The 24,960-nt window shown below is 45.5% G+C and overlaps 1 protein-coding gene across 1 annotated transcript in view; it reads left to right on the top strand.

The window, feature by feature from the left end:
• Positions 1 to 23,883: 23,883 nt before the first annotated feature.
• The window catches only part of LOC145337178 (mitogen-activated protein kinase-binding protein 1-like), a 117,605-nt gene continuing 116,528 nt past the window's right edge, over positions 23,884 to 24,960 (top strand). Inside the window, exon 1 of the mRNA XM_080181976.1 lies at positions 23,884 to 24,199. Coding sequence (XP_080038102.1) covers positions 24,080 to 24,199 — 120 coding nt within the window. The 5' untranslated portion in view covers positions 23,884 to 24,079. The remainder of the gene's footprint in view (positions 24,200 to 24,960) is intronic.

Genomic DNA, 24,960 nt, shown 5'->3' with positions numbered 1-24,960 from the left:
CTGCCTGGTATGGAAGGACTTGGCTATGAGAAGAGATTGGGCAAATTGGGGCTGTTCTCCTTAGAAAGCTGGAGAATGAGGAGAAATTTAATAGGGGTATATAAGGTTATGAAGGGTATAGATAGAGTGAATAGTGGTAAGCTTTTTCCCAGCTTGGATACGAAAATTACGAGGGGCCACGGGCTTAGGGTGAGGGGGGGGGCGAGGTATAGAACATAGAACATTACAGCACAGAACAGGCCCTTCGGCCCACGATGTTGCGCCGACCAGTTAAAAAACAATGACCCACTAACCTAAACCAATCCCTTTTCGTCCATAAACCTATCCACGGATCTCTTAAACGCCCCCAAACTAGGCGCATTTACAACCGCGGCAGGCAGGGCATTCCAGTCCCTCACCACCCTCTGGGTAAAGAACCTACCCCTGACATCAGTCCTATAACTACCACCCCTTAATTTAAAGCCATGCCCCCTCGTGCTAGCTTTCTCCATCCGAGGAAAAAGGCTATCACTGTCCACCCTATCTAAACCTCTAATCATCTTATATGTTTCAATAAGATCCCCTCTTAGCCGCCTTCTTTCCAGCGAAAACAACCCCAAATCCCTCAGTCTCTCCTCATAGGACCTCCCCTCCATACCAGGCAACATCCTGGTAAACCTCCTCTGCACCCTCTCCAAAGCCTCCACATCCTTCCTGTAATGTGGGGACCAGAACTGCACACAGTACTCCAAGTGCGGCCGCACCAGAGTTGTGTACAGTTGCAACATGACGCTGCGACTCCTAAATTCAATCCCCCTACCAATAAACGCCAAGACACCATATGCCTTCTTAACAACCCTATCTACTTGATTCCCAACTTTCAGGGATCTATGTACACACACACCTAGATCCCTCTGTTCATCCACACTATTCAAAGTCCTCCCGTTAGCCCTATACTCAACACATCTGTTATTCCTACCAAAGTGAATTACCTCACACTTCTCCGCATTAAACTCCATCCGCCACCTCTCGGCCCAGCTCTGCAACCTGTCCAAGTCTTCCTGCAAACTATGACACCCTTCCTCACAATCTACCACACCTCCGACTTTGGTGTCATCAGCAAATTTACTAATCCACCCAACATCCAGATCATTAATAAAGATTACAAACAGCAGTGGCCCCAAAACAGATCCCTGAGGCACACCACTCGTAACCGAACTCCATGACGAATATTTACCATCAACCACCACCCTCTGTCTCCTATCTGCTAGCCAATTCCTGATCCAATTTCCTAGATTACCCTCAATCCCATACATCTGCATTTTCTGCAGAAGCCTACCATGGTGAACCTTATCAAACGCCTTACTAAAATCCATATATACCACGTCAACTGCCTTACCCCCATCCACCTCTTTGGTCACTTTTTCAAAAAACTCAATAAGGCACGACCTACCCGCTACAAAACCATGCTGACTATCTCCAATCAATTCATTACTCTCCAAATAACCATAAATCCTATCCCTAATAATTTTTTCTAAAACCTTGCCCACAACAGAAGTGAGACTCACCGGTCTATAATTCCCGGGGAAGTCTCTGTTCCCCTTCTTAAACAATGGGACAACATTCGCTAACCTCCAATCTTCCGGTACTATACCAGAGGCCAACGACAACCTGAAGATCAGAGCCAGAGGCTCTGCAATCACTTCTCTTGCCTCCCAGAGAATCCTAGGGTAAATCCCATCCGGACCAGGGGACTTATCTATTTTCTATTATTTCTATTATCTATTTTCAATCCCTCAAGAATATCCAGCACATCCTCCTTATCAACTGTAATACTGTCTATTCTACTCCCCTGCAACCCAGTGTCCTCCTCAGCTATATTCTCGTCCCCCTACGTGAACACCGAAGAGAAATATTGGTTCAACGCCTCTCCAATCTCTTCCGGTTCCACACATAACTTCCCTCTGCTGTCTATAACTGGCCCTAATCTTGCCCTAACCAACCTTCTGTTCTTGACATACCTATAGAATGCCTTAGGATTCTCCTTAATCCTATCAGCCAAAGTCTTCTCATGTCCTCTTTTAGCCCTTCTTAACTCACTCTTCAACTCCCTCCTAGCCAATCTAAAGTTTTCTAGTGCACTACCCGAGCCCTCAAGTCTCATCCGAACATAAGCCTCCTTTTTCTTTTTAACCAACGAATCAACTTTTTTAGTGCACCACGGTTCCCTAGCCCTACCAATTCCTCCTTGCCTGACAGGGACATACCTATCACGGACTCGCAGTAGCTGCTCCTTGAAAAAACTCCACATTTCGGACGTTCCCAGTCCCTGTAATCTCCTAGTCCAACCTATGCTTCCTAATTCTCTCCTAATGGCCTCATAATTACCCTTCCCCCAGCTAAAACTACTGGCCCGAGGTTCATGCCTATCCCTTTCCATCACTAAGGTGAACGTAACCGAATTGTGGTCCCTATCACCAAAATTCTCACCAACTTCCAAGTCTAGCACCTGGTCTGGCTCATTTCCCAGCACCAAATCCAATATAGCCTCACCTCTAGTTGGCTTATCTACATACTGACTCAAAAAACCCTCCTGCACGCTTTGTACAAAAACTGACCCCTCTAACGAGCTAGAGCTATAGCAATTCCAATCAATATTAGTAAAGTTAAAGTCCCCCATAACAATTACCCTATTACTTTCACTCCTAACCAGGATCGTCTCTGCAATCCTTTCCTCAACCTCTCTAGAACTTTTAGGAGGTCTATAAAAGACTCCCAACAGGGTGACCTCTCCTCTCCTATTCCTAATCTCCGCCCATACTACCTCAACTGACAAGTCCTCATCAAACTTCTTCTCTGACACTGTGATACAGTCCTTGACCAATAATGCTACCCCACCCCCCCTTCTACCTCCTTCTCTACTCCGACTAAAGCATTTGAACCCCGGGACCTGCAACAACCATTCCTGACCCTGCTCTATCCATGTCTCTGAAATGGCCACAACATCAAAGTCCCAGGTACTGATCCACGCTGCAAGTTCATCCACTTTATTGCGAATACTCCTCGCATTAAAGTATACGCATTTCAAACCCTGCTCCGCCCCAGCCCCACGATGCCGTGCATTGCAGTCGCCATCTATGCCCCCCTCACTTTCGCCCCCTCTACTCAGGATCCCACCCCCCCTCCGAATCAGTTTAAACCTCCCTGCATAGCCTTAGCAAATTTACCCCCCAGGATATTGGTTCCCCTCTGATTCAGGTGTAGACCATCACTCTTATAGATTTATATAATTATATAATTCAGATGTTAGAGGGAGGTTTTTCACACAGAGGGTTGTGGGGGCCTGGAATGCACTGCCAAGTAGGGTGGTGGAGGCAGGCACGTTAGAGTTGTTTAAGGCTTACCTAGATAGGCACGTGAGCAAACTAGAGATGGAGGGGTATAAAAGATTGTTCTAAATAAGGATCAAGAGCCTCAGGATGTTCCTGGGAATCAATAGATTCCTATGGACTGTCCAACATATTTTATGGCTCACCTATCTTACGTTTGAGCACCTGGGGATTCCGTGAATGTCTGTATAAGTTGTGTTTGTTGATGGTCTTTTTTTTTAAATTCCACAGGTAATTCGGTCTGCCTTGTTGTCCAACAAGGGGCATACACGCGGTGGGTCGTGCGAGGGCTGCTCTTGGATGTTGCTTCGAGAGTTGCCTAGTGCTTCACATCGTTAGTGTACGCTTAAACTGGACCAGCTGACGGGCAACATGACAGTGCAGTGACTATCACTGTTTGCTGTGCAGATACATGGATTTGGGCAAGTGTCTGTGGGAGTTTACACATTCTCCCCGTGCTTGCGTGGGTTTTCTCCGGGTGCTCTGGTTTCCTCCCACACCCCAAAAAACATGCTCTTAGGCTGATTGGTGTTAACAAATTGTCCCTAAATTAGGCGTCCCTCAATCTGGTTATAATCCTCTAAACTTGCACACCTTTATTGTGGAGTCCAATAGGCATAGACAAAGGTAGAAGAGTGCACTCACAATGTTAAAATGGCGGCACGGGCTTGTTGGGCCGAAGGGCCCGTTTCCTGTTCTGTGTTGTTCTTTGTTCTTTATACAGACAAGTCCATTAGGCCTTAGCTTGCCCCAGCCATTTTTGTGTTTGTGCATATGTGGGAATGGACAGGTCGAGGGGTGTATGTTAGTTATGTCCAGTATTTCTGGCCTCTGCATGTGGCCACCATACTTACAATAGAATCATAGATACCAAAATGATCCTGTCCAACCCAAGATGTTTGTAAAGTAATTAATCACCTTTCCACAAACTCATCATTTTCTGACATTACTTTTAACCGTAGAATTCTGCAATGTTTGATTCTATTCATCCCCAAGTGCTATCTCTAGAAAACTGTACATTTGGCCACTCAAAGTTGAATTGTTTATTGATTGCTGATTTGTCTTATTTGAAGTTTGTAGGCCTGAGGTTGTCTCTTGATGGATAAATTCCAAATCAGGCACCCATGTCTGTTTTTATATTACTGTCATGGCTGACTGGGCCAGCACTTACTATTAATGAACCATAGGGATTTAAATTAGTAACCTCCAAAACTCCATATGCAGCTCAGACAAACAAGAGACTCAACCCTAAGATATTTCCACATCCCAAGAATTAAAAAAAAAAATCTAATAGGACCACTTTGTGATATGGACTCAATATATCGACTGTAATAACCAAAGGAGGAACAGGAAAGTGATGCACAGAGAGTTGTCGGTGTCTGGAACAAGCTGCCAGAGGTAGTAGTAAAGGCGTGTACAATTTTATCTTTTAAAAAGCATTTAGATAGTTACATGGGTATGATGGGTATAGAGGGATATGGGCCAAATGCGGGCAATTGGGATTAGCTTAGAACAAAAAGGGTGGCATGGACATGCTGGGCCAAAGGGCCTGTTTCCATGCTGTAAACCTCTATGACTCTATGCCTAAGATAAAAGAAATATACTGCAGATGCTGAAATCTGAAACAAAAACAGGAAATGTTGGAAAATCTCAGCAAGTCTGATGGCAGCCGTAGAGAAAAACAAACATTTTGAATCTGGGCTCGTTGTCAGAGCCCTTTGCCAGAGAATGAACATCCCTGCATTAACCCATTACATCATCTAACTCCTTGGGCATACTGTTTTAAAGTACGTTTTGTGGCCTTAAAAAATGTAGAAACTGATGTACTGGTTTAACAATAAAATGCCTATCAGATTATTTTTAATGTTCTGAACTTTATGCTCAATAAGCTAACAAGATGTTGAGACAGATTGTTCCACTTAGTTCTCCTGTTTCAGTCAGATAGTCCAAATGCTACAAACACAACAAGCAGTGACTTGTGGGACTCCTGGATTGGAAGAGCTAGTTTTATTGTTAAATGCACAGATAATCACAGTCTCTCCCCACCACCAATGTGAATTCACTTTTTGTGTACTGGGATACTACATCCTTTCTGGTGTTAATATTCACATGTGCCCTGGTCACGTTTTACAAGGTGAAGGTTTCTTTTTTTAGTGAAATGTTAAATTTGGATTCCATCTGCCCTCTCGGGTGCATGTAAAAGGAGGGCAGACCATTTATTCCTGACCGATTATTTTTAACCAACTCATTAAAATGGATTATCTCAACATTATTGCATTGTTGTATCTTTCATGTGCTGGTGGCTGTTGGTAAGTGTGGCCTATCTTATCTAGAGAGACTATAGTTTTACTCTGGCAGTTACTTCAAACTGGTTTTGCTGACAGCAATGTTGAAAAATGTTTTAAATACTTACATTGTATTTCTATTACTCACTTTTACTGATTCTTCCCAAGAGAGAAAAAATTAGGACTCAATCAGGAATCTTCACACTGGGGAAAGACCTGAGAAGTCGAAGGATCTTTCACTCCAATGAAGACTCTCACAGCCACATTATTCACTACTGCATTCTGGACAAAATGATACCAAAGACATGAGATTGCAATGAATCTGGATGAACAGAGAAGAACAAAACAATTCCTATAGACATTGCAGGAAATGAAGAGGTGATTTCCTGATGACGTTTCAGAAAGTACATTCATTTTGTATAGGCAGTGATAACAGTCCCACACTTTTCTCATTGCTTGGGCAATGGGAAGAATTTTAGAGGACTAAAAGTTTACGCAACACCATTTTCCACAACGAATTGAATCTTGAAGACAATATGAAGATGAATTTCTTGTACAGGATTCTGAAGCGGACTCCAAGGATTCTGCCTCAGCTTCTACTCTGGAGAACAGCTCTCGTGGGAAAATGACTTTCAGCTGTGGCTGAAATGTCGTCGTCAACTTACTTTCACCTAGGTGACAGGTTCTATCAACACTCGGACAGTGTGAGCCTCTAGCATGTCATTCTCCCTGGACAACTCTTCATGGTTAACCGGCAATACACAGAGCATCGCATTTGTAGGTTCAGTGGGACAAGGATCTGAACGCTGCTCTGCTGCAGTAGACACAGCTGACTCCTCAAAAAAGAACACACATAGTTTGGCTGTCGATTGGACTTCATCTTGCAATGAATCATCCAAAGCTAGAATGGTTTCTTCCTCATTATCCTCTTCAGAAAAGAGCCAACCCATTCTTGCAGATGGCCAGTGACTATCATACAGCGCCTTCTGTATCCACATCCTCCTGTTCGGCTTCATAAAGAACTGAGAGATCCACAACATTAACCTCTGCCTGGGATCTAGTGGATGGTGTCTCTGTGATGGAGCATGCCACTGCTCAGTGAATAAATTTCAGCTGCTGTAGGTTACAATTCCACTGCTTCTTTGGAAATTTTTCCATGAATAGCATCCAGTTGCAAGTCATCATTCAGTTTTTCAAGAATACTCAGTAGTATATCAACATCTCCACTCAGTAAAATTTATCTATTTGTTGGTTGTAAACAATATGAAGAGAATCAAAAATCTGTCATTCTGTGTAGCAGAAATTGGTAATTAGCCAACCATTTATTAGTAGGTTTTGCCACCTGGATCTTGCAATGTAATATTTGATGGATGGAAGGGTATTGATTGAAGCCAGTGCAGATGATCAGCTAATATGTTAACTACAGCTCCAGTATTAATTCTAAACTTGGTGTCAAAAGTCTTTAACTGCTACTATAACTGACCAATAGTCTTGATCAAGATCATTTTACTTCCCTAAGAACTCTGTAATTTTGTCTCTGTCACTATTTCCAATTTCTTGGATAGTGTGCATTTCATAAATATGCTCTTGTTTTCCTTCTCTGTTAAGGTTGTTAAGCTTACAGAAGTGCTTGAAATGTCCAGTCTTTCTGCTATGGAAACACCCTGCACCCTCTGCTGGGCAATCTTAGTGTCTCTGCTATTTCTTTGCATAATAATGTAAGCAACACAAAGTGGCTGCTCTAGGGTTTGCTATTTTGCCTATTTTGGTGTGTTTTTGAATGGGTGGAGCTATCACCCTTGGCCTATCATTAATGGAGTCAATCAGATCCTCGGTGTTGTGCCAAATTGAAGCCCAATTTATCTCTCTGAATTCTGCCTGCCTTGCAGATTGAACTGTTTGATCCAGAATGAGGTCGTCTTTGGTCTGTAAAAAATCTGAGCACTGTTCATCATGGAACCTGGCAACAATGCGGTTGTGATTAAGTTTCATCTTTTGATGTATCCTAAGTCCTAGCTAGGTGACATTGGTTGTTCAGAAAACATTTGATTGATTCCACTGGTTTTTGGGATCTTTGGTTAAAGTGCACTTGCTCTACTACAAGTTTTCATTTTAGGCTAAAATATTTGTCAAAGAGTTTGTAGTCTTAAAGTCTGCAGAGGTCTCTTCAAACACTGTCTCGAGGTTACAAACAGTGCAAAAAGGACTAGTCATTTTTAACAATGCTTAGTTACAAGATATTCCTTTCATTACATTTCAGTTCTTTAAACTATATACATTCACCAGATTTCACTGTGTGCTGTTGTTTTGTCAGATTAGCACATAGTTATGCAGCCTGAGGGTGTTCTACATTTATCAGGTCCTTGGTCTGCCTCGGCTGAAAGGCTTTAAATGGTAGCCTTTCCCCATTTTGCCTTTGCAGCAGCTGCTCCAAGCTCGAGAGTGTCCCTCAGCACGTAGTCCTGGACCTTGGAATGTGCCAATCTGCAACACTCAGTGAAGGATGAATTTTTGCACTGGAAGATCAGCAAGTTTCGGGCGGAACAAAGTGCGTCCTTCACCAAATTGATGACCTTGCAGCAGCAGTTGATATTTGTCTGGTGTGCGTCCCCGGAAACAGCCCGTAGAGCACAGAGTCCTGCGTCGCCGAGCTGCTCGGGATGAACTTCGACAAATACCACTGCATCTCACTCCAGACCTTCTTTGCAAAGACACATTCCACATGGAGGTGTGCGACCGTCTCATCACCCCCGCAGCCGTTTCGAGAGCAGCGAGCGGTGGTGTTGACTCCTTGAGCGTGCATGAAGGATCTGACAGGAAGTGCCCTTCTCATTACCAGCCAAGCCAAGTCTTGTGTTTGTTTGTGAGTTCTGGTGATGAGACATTCTGCCAGACGACACTGAAAGTCTGCTCAGGGAACCATCCGACAGGATCCGCCGTCTCCTTTTCTCTCAGGGCCCCAAGGACATTGGCCCCTAAATTATTCTCCCCTTTAATCTGGTTTCCAATGGGGGTACCATAAGCATAGACATGGGTCAAGGGTGAAGGAGGAAAAACACATTGTTAAGATGGCAGCGCAGGCTCGTTGGGCCGAAGGGCCTGTTTCCCGTGCTGTGTTGTTCTTTGTTCTGCAGGCCCTTGAGCCTTTTAAATGGGCAGGGTAGGGGGCAGTGACTGTTCACCACTTATCTTCTTCATTTACACCTTCCAGTTTGCTCCCTTCTTAATGTTTGTAGATTCCTCCTTTTACCAGGTTTTACACTTTTTTTGCTGTGGTCCTGTCGATAGCACCAACCCTCCTTTAGATTGTTGGCACCACTGCCATGTTTCACAGATTGGTGGCGTGGCTGCTAGTTGTAGGTATGTGTGGCCTATCTTATTTAGTGAGACTGTAGTCTTAGGCTGATTGATTGGGTACTAAATTGTCCCTAAATTGGACCTCCCTGATCCTCGCACATTAGGCGTAGACTAAAATCATGAATAGGTCACTGAGACAGTGGGACGGCGGCGCGGGCTCGTTGGGCCGAAGGGCCTGTTTCCCGTGCTGTGTTGTGTTGTTGTTCTTTGTTGTTCTTTGTTGTTGTTGTTGTTGTTCTTTGTTCTTACTCTCTGGTAGTAATCAGGACGCCAACAGGAAAGGAACGATGTTTAATTAGAGAAAGTCTAAACCACAAGTCCCATCCATCACGATAGAATATTGGACCTGCTCAGGGGTCCACTTTATCAGGGGCTTGGGATACGAGTTCCACCTGGTTAGGCAATTACCAATCACTGCAAGAACTCTTATTCCACGAGTGCTACTGGGAGGTCAATCAGGAATTCCCCATGTAAGTCCTAGGATTATCATAATTATGTATAAGGTAGGTCACAGAATACATATCTCTTTCATGAGTACAGCCTATTCCATCCTCTCTCCTGAGTATCTAGCACATACTGCTGATCTCCTTTTACATCACTCATTACCATAGATATTGTATTAACCCATTACATTGCACTGTTTGTGAGACCTTGTTGTATGTGAATTGGCTGCCATTTACCCTGCATTATGACATGCCAATGTTTCATAAGATACTTCATTAACAGTAAAATATTTTGAGATTTTGCAGGTTGCTTTATAAATGCAAGTCAGTCTTTCTCTCTCTCTAATGTCAAAAAACTACCAGTATTTAACATTCTTTTATCATTTCCTAAAACACACATCACACCTGTTTTGCAGCAGGAAAACGTTGTAAAATCAGGCATGATGTGACTAGCAGGAATGGCATCTGTTTTGAGCCCATTTCCATTTTACCAACAAAAAAAAATTGGGACCCTGCCCAAAATGGGTGAAATGTCAATTTGCACTTTTTTGCATTCATCATTTAATGTAATTAGCGAGCTTCACTCCCAAATCATCCCAACTCATCTGCCTTAACCACCATGTTCACTGCAGCTGGATCGGTCAGGAAAACACCAAGTATAAAAGTCGCATTCAGGTGCTTGAGCAGAGAGGGAAGTCTCTGCTTTCAAATTGCTCCTGCTGCTGGGAGGGGGGAGGGCAGGGAGTAGTTTGTGACGGCCATGTTGCATTTTGGATCAGAGGGGGGCTATGGGGACTGTGTGGTTCTGGGCTGGGAGCAAGCAGAGTTCTTTAACTTCTCCATCTATATCTTCCCTTCCCCAAATTCCCCCACCACCCCCCGCCTTCAGATTGACAAGATGGCTTTTGCAATGCAACCTGTTGATCTTGCTGTTCTTTTGGTTGCTGTTTGCACTGAGGAGCAGGAGGATGAATTATAGACAGAGGAGGCCCAGGCCTTACCACTCACAGGAGGAGATGGAGATGGTTGCCAGAGGCAGGACAAGGCTGTCATTCGCCCCAAGAGACATGGGGAGGGGCAGGTAAAGAAAGAGGTGGACACCCCAGCAGCTCTGTATGTGAGTGTCCTTTGAACAGCTGTTGGATATTGCATGCCACTGACAGATCTGGCTCCAAAAGGAGATGGTGTGACACCTATTCCATTTGTTGCAGGACCTGGCACCTCGGGGCACAGGGGTTGGGGGTGTGTTGCACCCACTGTCAATGGCTGTGAAAGTGAGGCCTGCCTTAAACTTTTACACCATCTTCCAGTTCAACAGTGGAGACCTTTGTGGTATTTCCCAATCATCCATCCAAGGAGTGTATCAAGGAGGTCACGGATGCCCTGTATGTCTGGGCTGGCCAGTATATTAAATTTCACTTGGACCAGGCCCAGCAGGAAGTCCAGGCTGCAGGATTTGTAGCCATCGTGAGGATGCCAATTGTGCAGAGGGCTATAAATTGCACCCATGTTGCCCTCAAGGCCCCAGTGAAGAATCCAGGAACATTCATGAACAGAAAGGACTCCCATTCAATAAATGTGCAGTTGGTGTGTTACCACAGCTGAACATCATGCACATCTGTGCCAGACACCCCAGCAGTGTGCAAAACGTTTTGTATTGAGGAGCTCCAATGTCTCAGAGGACTTGGAGGAGGAGCCCAAGGTTCAGGGATGGCTAGTGGGGGCAAGGTGTACCTGTTTCGGATTTGGCTGACAACGCCTATGGGGAGGCCTGAGACTGTGGCGGAGACCCAATATAACGAGGTCCGTATTGCAGTCCGTTCAAGGGCTCCTCAAAATGCAGTTCAGATGCCTGGACCGCTCTGGCGAGACCCTCCAGTATAGCCCCCTGATATCATTCTGCACAGTGGAGGTGTCCTGTGCCCCACACAACCTGGCGCAGCAGCAAGGAGACCTTGTGGAGGAGGATGTGGAGGCCAACCAGCTGGGTGTCGGTGGGGAGGAGGCCACCCAGTTGGAGGAGGAAGTGGAAGAGGTGGAGGACGGCGATGATGAGCAACACCACCCAGGCACTGGAGGGCTGGCAACAACAAGGCTCAGGCACATGAAAGTGATGAGGAAGGCCATGATCACCACAGGCTTTGGTTACTAGGAACCTGTGTTGCTGCATATGGGTTGCATTGTCACACCGCCCCCCTGCCCCAACAACATTATAACACCAAAGTGGTGGGCCTGGTTATACTGTGTAGCAAGTTTCTGTGGCGGAAACACTTGCAACACCTAGATAACAATGACACCTATGTTACACTCCTATTTGTTGTTCTTATTCCTGCAAAACCCATCTCTAAACTCCGTGACCTGGGGCTCAGCTCCTCCCTCTGCGACTGGACCCTGAACTTCCTAACCCACAGACCGTAATCAGTAAGGATAGGCAACACCTCCTCCACAATCATCTTCAACATCGGTGCCCCACAAGGCTGTGTTCTCAACTCCCTACTATATACTCCTTAGACACCTATGACTGTGTGGCCAAATTCCCCTCCAACTTGAATTTCAAGTTTGCTAATGACACCACTGTAATGGGTCGGATCTCAAACAATGACGAGACAGAGTACAGGAACGAGATAGAGAATCTGCTGAGCTGGTATGGCAACAATAATCTCTCCCTCAATGTCAAAAAAAGGAGATTGTCATCAACTTCAGAAAGCGTAAAGGAGAACATGCCTCTGTCTACATCAATGGGGATAGAAATGGTTGAGAGCTTCAAAGTTTTAGGTGTCCAGGTCACCAACAATCTGTCCTGGTTCCCCATGCTGACACGATTGTTAGGAAAGCCCACCAATGCCTCTACTTTCTCAGAAGACTAAGGAAATTTGGCACATCAGCTATGACTCTCAGCAACTTTTATAGATACAACCACAAAGAATGCTTTCTATGGTATATCACAGCTTAGTATGGCTCCTGCTGTGACCAAGATCGCAAGAAACTATAAAAGATCGTGAATATAGCCCAATCATCATGCAAACCAGCCTCCCATCCATTGATTCTGTCTGCATTTCTCGGCAAAGCAGCCAGCATAATTAAGGACCTCAGCAGCCCAGACATTCTCTGTTCCACCACCTTCTGTTGGGAAAAAAGTACAAAATTCTGAGGTCACGTATCAACCAACTCAAGAATAGCTTCTTCCCTGCTGCCATCAGAGTTTTGAATGGATCTTTTTCTGCACCCTAGCTATGACTGTAACACTACATTCTGCACTCTCTCCTTCTCTATGAACAATATGCTTTGTCTGCAAAGCATGCAAGAAACAATACTTTTCACTGATATTAACGTATGTGACAATAATAAATCAAATCAAAGGCAGGAGGGTAATGACGATTTGCTATGCCCCATTGTAATGATACCCTGGTGCAAACTAGCCTGACTCCTACCTGTTCTGCATATATGCTGGGCCCACATCTGGGTGGTGGGTAAGGGAGCACTAAACCCCCTACAGGGCCCTGGGGTCAGGTGGGAGTGGGAATTTCTCGTGGGTTCTGGGGATGCCAGGGAAGATGCTGTAAACGCTGCCAATGCATACCACTAATTGTAGCCAGCAAGTTATTTGAGCACCTTGATTTTTGCAGTAGCAGTGGGTTGAGGGGTCTCCCCCACTGACATCAATGTGCAGATGCCTACGGCAACCGTTGGGGTAAACGCATTCCTGTTAGAGGTTAATCAGAGACAAATTAGTCAAAGGTATGGGGTGAAATAACTTAATGGTGCCAATGAAAATGCTTTCAAAGTAAGTAATATGAAAATATGTGAACATGAGACTTTGAGGTGCCTAAATATTCTAACTAGTGTTACCCTTAACCCATGCAATCTTAGTGCCACTACAACAACTTAGTGGCCTACCACTATGGCTCATTGTCTCCCCAGTATGTACATCTGAAGTGGAGGTGACCAGCTGCCTATAGTGCCCAGTGGCCTGTGATGCCCTTGGCAGTCATCATCTGGAGGGCTTGGATCTTGAGGGCCCTGGCCAGCTTCCAGATGTCAGGGAGGTGTCCATGACAGCCTCTTCATTCCGGTGTCCCTGAGATACCCTAGTGTCAGGAAGCTGGAGTCAGAAAGTGTAGATGTGGCTGCAGGCTCCTGAGTGAAAGGCCCTGGCATAAGCTTGAGCCTTTTCTCCTCCCTCAGGGTTCCTGATTCACTCCATGGGATGTGGTGCTTCTGCAGTGAACTCCAGAAGCGCTGGCATCACCTGGCCCTGCCAGTCCTGGGGGACTACCTGGATTCTTGCCGTGGTGGCCGAGCCCTCTTCAATGGCCCTCTGAGTTGGGAGCCACCTGTCAATGGCAGCAAGTGCCCTCTGAGATTGGGCCATGCTTTACAGCCTCTCAGCCACGACCCTCTGTGACTGGGCCACGTTCTCAAAGGCTGCTGCAATAGCCTGCTGTGTCTCAGTGCTGACCCGCTGGGTCTCCTGAAAGCTCTCAAGAAGCCTGCTGAGGCCCTCATCTGTGAGCTGCTGTGACTCGGCCATGGCGCTCTGGGTTGCTCTGACTCCGCCCTTACTTGGACCCTGCCATTCATGGTGAAGATTTCTTGTCCCAGGATTTCCAGCAAGGACACCACCCTTGCAGTGTTGGCCTGAGAACCACACAAGACAGGCAATAGCTGGTCTGCCTGAAAGCTTTGGGACTCTTTCCAATAGCTTTGAAATTGATCCAGTATTGCCATCTCTCCGCCCTGCATTCCCTGGCTCCATTACTGCATCTGCAGAAGCTGAGGGAGAAGTGATTACAGAGGTCCAGCACCTAGCCTGGGCCGAGCTGAGTCCTCACCTCCAAAGGCCTCGGATGTTCCCTCCTCCACCCGATGTACATCAGCAGATGCATTGTGTGCACCAGAGAATAACCCAGATGCCATGCCACTAACTTGATCCACTGATGTGAGAGTCTCTGGGATGGTGATTTGCAAGATGAAAGCGGACACCAAATTGATGTTGCCCTCGGAGATCTCTTCATCTGCTTCCTCCAAGGAGTCTTCTGAGCTGTTGGGGCAGGATGGATGGGAGCAGCCATGTCTGTATAACCTGTTGTATGTTTATTGATGTCTCCTTTTAACATCCACAGGTCCGCCTTGTTGGCCAACAGTGGGCATACACGCGGTAGGTCGTGCGAGGGCTGCTCTTGGATGTTGCTTCGAGAGTTGTCCAGTGTTTCACGTCTGTTAGTGTACGCTTAAACTGGACCAATTGACGGGCAACACGACAGCTCAGTGACTATCACTGTTGCTGTGCAGTTACAGCGACCCAGGTCAGATCTCCAGCTTGGGTCGGTGGCTGTGGGAGTTTGCACATTCTCCCCATGCTTGTGTGGGTTTTCTCCGGGTGCTCCAGTTTCCTCCCACACCCCAAAAACGTGCTTTTTTAAGCTGATTGGTGTCAATAAGTTGTTCCTAAATTGGATCTCCCTTTATCTGGCGCACGTATAATTCTCTAAATTTGCACCCCTTTATTGTGGAGTCCACTAGAGATAGACAAAAGCGTCGTCGGTAGAAGAAAGACTTGAATAAGGCACTCACTGAGTGTTAAAATGGGCGGTGTGGGCTTTAGGGCCGAAGGGCCTGTTTCCTGTGCTGTGTTGTGCTTTGTTCTTTGTCTGCCTGTCTGTCCATCGTTGGGTTTTATATGGAGCAACCCCTTGCTAGGGCCAATCAGTTTGGCTGAACATTTTAGCAAGTTCCATGCAGTTTGCTTGTTACCATTGAGGAGAAGCCAAGTGAGCACTTGCAGGTATGCTGGATTGGGGGAAGCGGGGGGGGGGTGCTGAATTTGTTCCTCTATGATGACGGGGGAATGGGGAGCAGGGGAAGGAGAGGGTCGTGTCAGGTAGCCATCAGGGCTGGGGGGGGGTGATGGGATCCATGTGCAAGTGGGTCCACGATTGGGGTGTGTGGAGGGGTAAGGGGGTTAGTAATGTTGGAGGGGAGGGTCCAATGTCTGTGAGGGACAGGAGGAGGTTGTATCTGGTCCAGGAGGGATCTGGCAGGGGAGCTGCTTTATTTTTTTTCTGCGCATGCGCAGTTTGAGGCTCCAATCAGAGCTGCAGTCTTTCGGGTGCGTTAAGCCCCATTCCTGCCTTCTATAATGAGAAACAGACTCGTCCAAAATTTTGCAGAGAGGGTACATAAGATTGGGCCCGAAAATGCACCCAAAAAAATGGATCTGGAACTCGACACTTAAAAAACAATCTCGTAAAGTTCTGCCTTTTGACTCTATGATTATGACTATGACAATGGCTCACAAACTTTAGGGAACTTCATTTCTGTTGGCACCTGCATTTCCTACTCATCAGTATGACCTATTTGCATTTCATTACTTGGTGTTTTGCTGTTACTGGTAGATAAATTTGAAATCAAATGGCAAGATCTGTTAGTATCAGCGTTGTAAGTCATAGTTTATTCTGAAATCAACTGCTACAATAACAGTTGTTTGCATTGCATTTTTTGTTTGCAATTGAATTCAAATATTTAGATAATTTGAATTTGTAGTGCAAATAAAATACCTGAATTATCAGTAGACTACATTTGCAAATGTCTCCTTTTATTTGTTCAGGAGATCATAGAATCATAGAACCCCACAGTGCAGAAAGAGGCACTTCGGCCCATCAAGTCTGCACCGAACACAATCCCACCCAGGCCCCACCCCCATACCCCTACATATTATACCCATTAATCCCTCTAACCTATGCATCCCGGTACACTAAGGGGCAATTTCTTAGCATGGCCAATCAACCTAACCCGCACATCTTTGGACTGTGAGAGGAAACCGGAGTACCTGGAGGAAACCCACGCAGACATGAGGAGAAAGTGCAAACTCCACACAGACAGGGACCCGAGCTGGGAATTGAACCCAGGACCCTGGAGCTGAGAAGCAGCAGTGCCAACCACTGTGCTACCGTGCCACACAATGTGTTGGCTGGGCTGGCATTTATTGCCCATTGCTAATTGCCCTTGAACTGAGTGGTTTGCTAGGCCATTTCAGAGGGCATTTAAGAGTCAACCATATTTCTGTGGGTCTGGAGTCACATGTAGGCCAGACCAGGTAAGGACAGAAGATTTCCTTCCTGAAGGATATCAGTGAACTAGATGTTTTTTTACAACAATCAATAATGGTATCATGGTCATCATTTTAATTCCAGAATTTTATTGAATTCAAATTTCACCATCTGACGTGTTGGGATTCAAACCCGGGTCCCCAGAGAATTACCCTGTTTATTATCCTAGTGACAATACCACTGCGACACCGCTGCCCCTTAGTTGCAAATGTTGGGAATATTGATTCGACTTCAGAAACAATCTACTGAGCCAAGAAATTTGAATACCTTCAATAACCTCATCAATTACCCAGTCCTCCCGACAAGAAAAAAATCTCTCGTTCAATGATTGCAGAAATCAACCAACTTATTATCATTTATTTTCTATCTCTTTACCCTCACACAGCCAAATAAATGAATACAATATTGTACAGTGTTTGTGTTATTGTAGAGTGGAGACTGTCTGCAGTCTGTGTTTGTATTCATTTACTTTTTATGTTGAAACCCTCCTGCACAGTGAACTTCCAACCCCTTTTCTCCTCCTTGCCAGCTATCCTTGTCTTCCAAAACTTCAGCCAAAGGACTGATCAAATAACGTGGAGCTTGTTTTAAAAATGAAGTCATGGGTTTTAAATAGGACATTTGAACTCAGATAGTGACATCATGATTAATCAGCAGAAAGACTCCTTATACTGTCCATGTAAATATGCCAAGTTCTGCACACATGAGGACGGCCTCAACCGGGATCTTGGGTTCATGTCACACTATCTGTAACCCCCACGACTTGTCTGGGCTTGCAATATCTCACTAACTGCCTTGGCTTGAGACAATTCATACCTCTTTAACTGTACTTAACCCTCTCTCCACTCGCATTGTCTGTACCTTTAAGACTTGATTACCTGTTAAGACTCACATTCCAATCATTATTTTGTAAATTGACTCTGTGTCTATATGCCCTGTTTGTGAACCCAACTTTTCACTCACCTGATGAAGGAGCGATGCCCTGAAAGCTCGTGCTACCGAATAAACCCTGTTGGACTTTAACCCAGTGTTGTGAGACTTCTTACTGTGTAAATATAGGGGGTGATTCTCCCAACCCGCCATGCTACTTTTCTAGTGCAACGGGGTGGGAGAATCTCACATCTGGGCATGCACGGCATTCGCCCATGCGTTCTCGCTGCCCGCGCATCTCCCAACCCAGATTTCTGGTACCCTTGGATCCTTGCTGGAAACTGGCAGGAAGACCAGTTAAGTAATTTTAATCTTGTGTTAATGTTATTTAAATGTGATTAGCAGACCTGGAAATGAATTCTCTGGGTCTGCTTGCCTCTCCCACCCTGTGTTTCACTCCAGCAAGGTTTACAGTAGCTCGCCACTTTTGGGAAACTAGTGGGATGACCCCATTGGGGTGAAGGGTGGCAATCAGGGCCCTCCAAGGGGTTGGGCAGTGGAGATAGGTGTCCCCTGGGCATGGGCACCCTGGCAGTACCAGCCTATGCTCCCTGCCACTGCCTAAAGTGCAAAATGCCAATGCCCAGGGGGCACCTTGCCACTGCCCACCAGCATGGGGCAGTGTCAAAGGGATAGGGCCTGATGGGACAATCTGTGGGGGGTGGCCACTCTGCACGGGGGGAGGAGGGAGGAGGCCACTGATCCGGGCAGGGAGGGAATTGTTTGTGGGTGCTGCAAATTGGGGCGGACTGGGGGGGGGTCAGCTGCCTGTGGAGGCGTCTGCACTGCAGGGTGGGATGGGAAGGAGGGTTGAGGGGGGGCTGGTGTTGGAGTTAGGGGCACTCCTGGATGGATGGTAGGATAGGTGGAGGCTGGATTGGGAATGGTCGGGGGGGGGAGGCGTTTGCAATAGGGCTGTGGAGGGGTGGGGGGTAGTGAGGGTTAGGGATGTAGCACTGCTGGGCCCTGGGCTGGCCAGCAAACTGCAGGTTGACTGTGCAGGGCCACTGTGCATACAACAGAGGCCCGCTAATTCAGCCTCCTGGACACGAATAGGCCCTGCCTCCTGCGATTTAATGAGATTCACGCTAGGTACAGAGGCCACCAGAGATTTTTGTCTGAAGTCCCACTGAAAATACCAGCATGAATTACTCTATTTTTCCTGCAAATTCAACACTTAGAATTTTTTTGGGAGAATTCCATCCATAATGTTTACTCAGGAATTCATGCCAAAATGATTGTAAATGCAGTGTTAGAGAGAGGTCTTGTTTACTTTGACATTAATTTTTTTACTCAACTCGGGGATTAAAGGAATTGTGGAATCATGTGTCAATTATGGACAAGAATAGCCTGTCTTCCAATTTACATTAACAAGAATTTGATCCTCTCCCCTTAATTATATTCCTCACAATTTCATGAGTACAGTACTGATCCTAGTAAACTAAGGGGCAGGTAAGATACTTCCCTGGCTAATGGTTGCATAGCATCCATGAACAATATTTATGCCACATTCCTAAAAACTGCTCCAGGCAAGGGCTTGTGAGAACTGGTCATGTTCAGTCCTTCCCTATATTCACTGCACAATCAGACATTATTTTTTAATAGCTAATAGCTGTCCAGAGAGAAAAGGTATGAATGGCCAAACGGCAGAGAAGCTAAAATGAAGATGATGGGGGAGGGAAGAAGAAAATGGATGGGACAGAGGGGCTAGATGGCCTACTCCTGCTCCTAATTCTTATGTTCTTATATTCTTATGAAACGTCAGCTCTTTTCTCTCCTTACAGATGCTGCCAAACCTGCTGAGATTTTCCAGCATTTTCTCTTTTGGTTTCCAATTCTAGCATTCACAGTAATTTACTTTTATCATGTCACTAAGCTGGTACAGTCTCCTGACCAAAGAAAAGCCCATAGCTTGACATGCCTCTATAAAATTTTGATTGAACAATTAAATATTTTGAAGTAGCACATTAAGTTCAAAAGTGACTGAGCTTGAATATTTCATAATAATCAGCTCCAATAGTAAACATCACAGTGGAATTCTTTTGCTAACTACTTTTCCAAAGAAAAATTAAGGACTGGAACGATCTTCTATAAATCCCAATCTTCATGCCCTCTAAGGATTTATTTAAGGAAGATCTGTTGAACTTTTTAATTAAGATGACTGCATAAATTTCCTTCTGGAAGTCTGTGGGGGGAAACCTTAAACTGCCTGACCCTGTTGGGTTGTCAACCTTCCAGGATGGGCCAGAACTTTCCAGGAATTGACAATAACTTCCAGGACACTACTGAGAGCAACTAAGGACAAAGTCCAAAGATCCTTTGTACCATTTTGTTTAAATAAGACATATTAGAGATTGGGGAAAAAGGTGTTTGACATGTAATTAAGATGTGTTTGTTTCCCAATTGGCAGTTGTGGAGGACGGGGCCTTACGAGGACAATTGTGTTAAGCAACCAGTGGTGTGAGCGTGAGGGCAGGGCAACATGATGCACACTCTCATGTGGTGAAACTATCAGGAATACATTCAACCAAAACTGGCAATCCTAGCATAAATATAGCTGCTAGGGCAAGAGGCAAATTGTGGTGGAAGTGGCTCTTGGCATAAATTATACCATCTCTGACACATTTCCTAGAATTGTTCATATATGTGTCAATTCCCAATTTCAACTGTACTGTGAGAGCAGAGATGGAAATGAAGGTGTGTGCAGGGATGGGAGAAATTCAGAGGAGAATTACATCTTCTGCCTCCCAGCTGGACAAAACCACATACTGTGAAAATATTACCAATAAATTCTATTGTAAACCTGCCTCTGTTGCCTTTAAAGGGACAATCACCATACTGACACAAAGGGCAAACAACTTTAAAGCAGACAAATTTAATTGAATGTGTGACTAATAGGTCTGAGGTTACACATCATATCACCTGGGTAACCACATATAGCCTTTCAGATGGATCCACCCTGTTTAAACAAAAAATATTCTGCTCATTGAAAAATATTTGGTGATTTTCCATTAGATTTGCATTTAAAAAACACCTTTTATGCAGTAAAATACCCCAGGATACACGTAAGCATATAGCTAGATTTAAATAAACCAATTTCTTTCATGTAGCCCAAGCAATGCTGAAGAACAGTTTTCTTTTCGTTTAAATTTCTAATATTGGACGCAACCTTAAAAAAACTCTACAAATTAAGAATTGTTTAAATTACTAGTTTCACGTTGAATTCTGTTCTTTCTCCTCTTTCATTGCCCATGAATTCTAAACAAGCCTACACTCACTATGTTAAAGAAAGTACTTGCATCTACTTAGTATCTTTCATGTTTTCATTACTTCCTAGTGCATGCCATTATTTTTGAACTGTTGCTTTATAAACAGCAAACCTATTTATTAGACTGGAAAAAAAATATACAGCAGTTTAAAGTTTCATTTGAAACTCGAGAGTTAATATAAATTTCCAGTGAAATACAGCAGTGCACCCTGCCTCCCCCCCAGGGGTTGGTATTAAAGCCAAGTGCTTTCTGATATATATTAATGATGAAGGAGACACGATTACAAAAATTACAAATGACACAAAACTTTGAAATGTAAACAGCAAGGTGTCAGGTTTGTGGATAGGTTCCAATTGGAAGCAATTCACTGGAAATTCATATTAACTCTCGAGTTTCAAATGAAACTTTAAATCCACAAGGTAAATTCAAAGCAACGTTATTCAAAATAAAATATAAATTAGTACAGAGTTGTAATATTAGAATTTGTTAAATGAAAACATGGTGGTCCAATGGTTAGCACTGCTGCCTCACAACATGAGGGATGCCAGTTTGATTATGACCTTGGAGTGTGCTCCAAACTCTGTGGAGTTTGCTCATTCTCCCCATGTTTTTGGGGTTTCCTCCGAGTTCTCTGGTTTCCTCCCACAATCAAAGATGTGCAGGTTAGGTGGATTGGCCATGCTAAATTGCTTCTTTGTGTCCAAAAGATGTGTAAGTTAGATGGATTAGCCATGATAAATACACAGGGTTATGGGAGTAGGGAGGATGGGCCTAGATAAGACGTTCTTTTGGAAAGTCAGTGCAGACCCAATGGGCTTCTGCACTTCTGTGGTTCTATACATCAATGCAATTAAATTTTCTCTTTTCTCATAAAAATCATTCTCTGTCTTCTCTCTACACTTAACTAATTTCAAGCACATCATATAAAAGGACATGAGCATACTCATCTTTTCACACCTTTTGATCGGCGATAACTTCCATAAAACTGTGCATCTTCTTCCTTCTTTTGGATGAGTATCTTCAGTCAGAATATGGCTAACATCTTATCTTCAGTCCAAATGCAGGGAGCAGTATTTCTAGAGATGGGATTTTTAACCCTTAGGGAAAGTTCAGGATCCTCATGTTAACGGGATCTTGTCATTTGTTTATTGGCTGACATATTCTTTAATTCAGCTTACTTGGTCTTGGCCTTTGCGCAGAATTAACCTGGATAACAGAACAATAAATATGTGCAATGTGTTCTTTTAACCTTATTTTAGACATGTAACTTTATATTTTACATAACGTTGTTTCTAAACTTCATTGTAATTAGATTTAAATACATTCGTTTGTAGCCATTTTGTGTCTACATTTAAACTTAAGGTTTGTGAGAAAACTATTTCAAACAAAAAGTCTCTTTAGGAACATGTGTAGTATTAACTTGTGTAAGTTTAAAGACCAATTTTGTGATAAAACAACAAATTAATTAAGTTATTGAATTATAACTGACCAATCTTGGTTTCTGGGTTAGGGACCAACCATTTATATGACATGATGGATCCAGGTCTCTCAGCTGTCCTGATCTTTTATTTACATAGTTATGTACTTTTGTAGTTTAAAACAATTCTGCCCTATTAAAATGTGCATGATTATGTAACATAACATAGCTAAAGTTACATACCTATAAAAGGTGAATGCCAGTTCTCCTCATGATCCGGGGTTAAATCTTTGTAATTAAAAGACAAACTGCTTGCAATTTTTATACAACTAGCACAAGTTTCTAATACATTGTGATATATTTTACTATGGTAAGCCAAATGCATGTTGAACTTGATAAAAGTTTTCAATATTGCAGTGTCATGCATTTTGTTAAAATTCTTTTAAAAACGGACTTTTGAGTCATTCTAATGTTTTCAGAATTATCTGTTGCCAGTTTGTCCAATTTGACATTAGAATAACAATATGTAAAATGATTACTGTCAAGGAAGATGACTTACTTCTAAGACTTCTTTGGCCCTGTGGTTTTATTCAGTAATTTTAGATTGAGAATGATGGGCTTTTACTAAAAGTAGGAAGTTAGTAGCAGTCTTCTGGGGGAGGGCGTCAAAACTGGTGAAATGTACAGACTCGTGGTAGGAAGATTGAGAGGAGGCAATACAAATTAAATAGTACAAGCTTGAAGAAGGAGTCTTAAACAGGCACAAATCTTTCAGCTCAGAGCCCTCCATCGAGGCCCACTCCATGAGTTGAGTGCAACAATCCAGGTTGATGCTCCACTGCAGAAGTGAAGGAGTGCCGCTGTGGAGATGCTGCAGTCTGAAAGACCCCATGGGCACTATTTCAAACCTATATTTATCCTTCAAGCAACATGGCAAAAAGCAAAGTAGCTGGTCTTTTGTGGGATCTTCCTTTGCGCAAATTGGTTGCTGCATTTCTTACAATTTTGTTCAACCAGTGACTATATGTTTCGATGGCGGTTAAGTACTTTGGCACATGTCTGGTGAGTGTGAAAGGCGCTATAATAGATCCAAGTCTTTATTGTGAAGATGCCAGGACGATATGGGCTGAATGGCCCTTTTGTCAAAGACTTCCACAGGACGAATGGCCAGTTGACCCCCTGAGGAATATAACTGCAGTCCAAAACTCACTGAAGCCTGTACGGAGTTGAGATTAAAAGACAAGTACCACATAAGGTTTTGAGCGCTCCATTAGCTCACTCTTGTGCCAGTGCTGCCCTGTCACTCTACAGTAAAATGTCTGACAACACCAGGTTTAAGTCCAACCGATTTATTTGATAGCAAACTGTTCACCCCAGACCAACTCCGGCATATCCACACCACTGTCACTCTACCTCAGGCTCAGCCAGTCAACCCGCTCTCATCCAATCAGCTAGCCAATGGGGCGGGACCGAATGTCCATGGCTACCCATTGGTTGAACCATACGTCCATCACAGGCGCAGTCCAATCAATAGTTCCAATTACCCCAACGTCCAGGAGCAAGAGGCGGGAAATTCCAGTAGCGGTGGATGATTGGACAATAGGAGTGTCGATCATTCGCCCTCTTCCAATCGCCTGCCACCGTTTGAGTTTGAACGGTGTGCTCGCGCAGGAGTGGCGGTTGGAAGCGGCTGTTGGGGGTTGGGGTTTAAATCTCAGTCAGTGCGAGCGCCGCTGGTTAATAAACAAACTAACAGGAAAAGTTTTCACTCTGCTGGCAGAGTGTGTGTGTGGCAGCTCAGTCTGTACCGACCCGGCTCAGCGGGGGCTATGAGGGCTGCGCTCTGCTGCTGATAACATTATTAATTGTTTGTGGGAAGTTTTTTATTGACGCGAGGCGGAATGGCGGCTGCCGCGGTCGGGAGCAGCAGCATCACCAGCCGCATCAAGAATTTACTCCGCTCCCCGCCGGCCATCAACCTCCGGAGATCACGGACAGGGGCCAGGGCTGGCAGTGAGCGGGTAAGGACCTGGCAGGACCCGGGGGGGGGGGGGGGAGGGGAGGGGGTGTCGAAGCGGGGGGAGGTGGGGGGGAGAGGGGAGGGGTTGGGGGGAGAGGGGTGGGATGGGGGGGGGGGAGAGGGGTGGGATGGGGGGGGGGGGAGAGGGGTGGGATGGGGGGGGGGGAGAGGGGTGGGATGGGGGGGGGGGAGAGGGGTGGGATGGGGGGGGGGGGAGAGGGGTGGGATGGGGGGGGGGGGAGAGGGGTGGGATGGGGGGGGGGGAGAGGGGTGGGATGGGGGGAGGGGAGGGGTGGGATGGGGGGAGGGGAGGGGATGGGGGGAGAGGGGTTGGGGGGAGAGGGGTGGGATGGGGGGAGGGGAGGGGTTGGGGGGAGAGGGGTGGGATGGGGGGAGGGGAGGGGTTGGGGGGAGAGGGGTGGGATGGGGGGAGGGGAGGGGTTGGGGGGAGAGGGGTGGGATGGGGGGAGGGGAGGGGTTGGGGGGAGAGGGGTGGGATGGGGGGAGGGGAGGGGTTGGGGGGAGAGGGGTGGGATGGGGGGAGGGGAGGGGTTGGGGGGAGAGGGGTGGGATGGGGGGAGGGGAGGGGTTGGGGGGAGAGGGGTGGGATGGGGGGAGGGGAGGGGTTGGGGGGAGAGGGGTGGGATGGGGGGAGGGGAGGGGTTGGGGGGAGAGGGGTGGGATGGGGGGGAGGGGAGGGGTTGGGGGGAGAGGGGTGGGATGGGGGGAGGGGAGGGGTTGGGGGGAGAGGGGTGGGATGGG

This window comes from Carcharhinus amblyrhynchos, unplaced genomic scaffold (assembly GCF_965287045.1).
Source record: "Carcharhinus amblyrhynchos unplaced genomic scaffold, sCarAmb.v2.hapA scaffold_44, whole genome shotgun sequence".
In the NCBI taxonomy this organism is placed as follows: Eukaryota; Metazoa; Chordata; class Chondrichthyes; order Carcharhiniformes; family Carcharhinidae; genus Carcharhinus; species Carcharhinus amblyrhynchos.
Note: the sequence above shows the minus strand (reverse complement) of the source record. Positions and strands in the feature narration are given on the sequence as shown.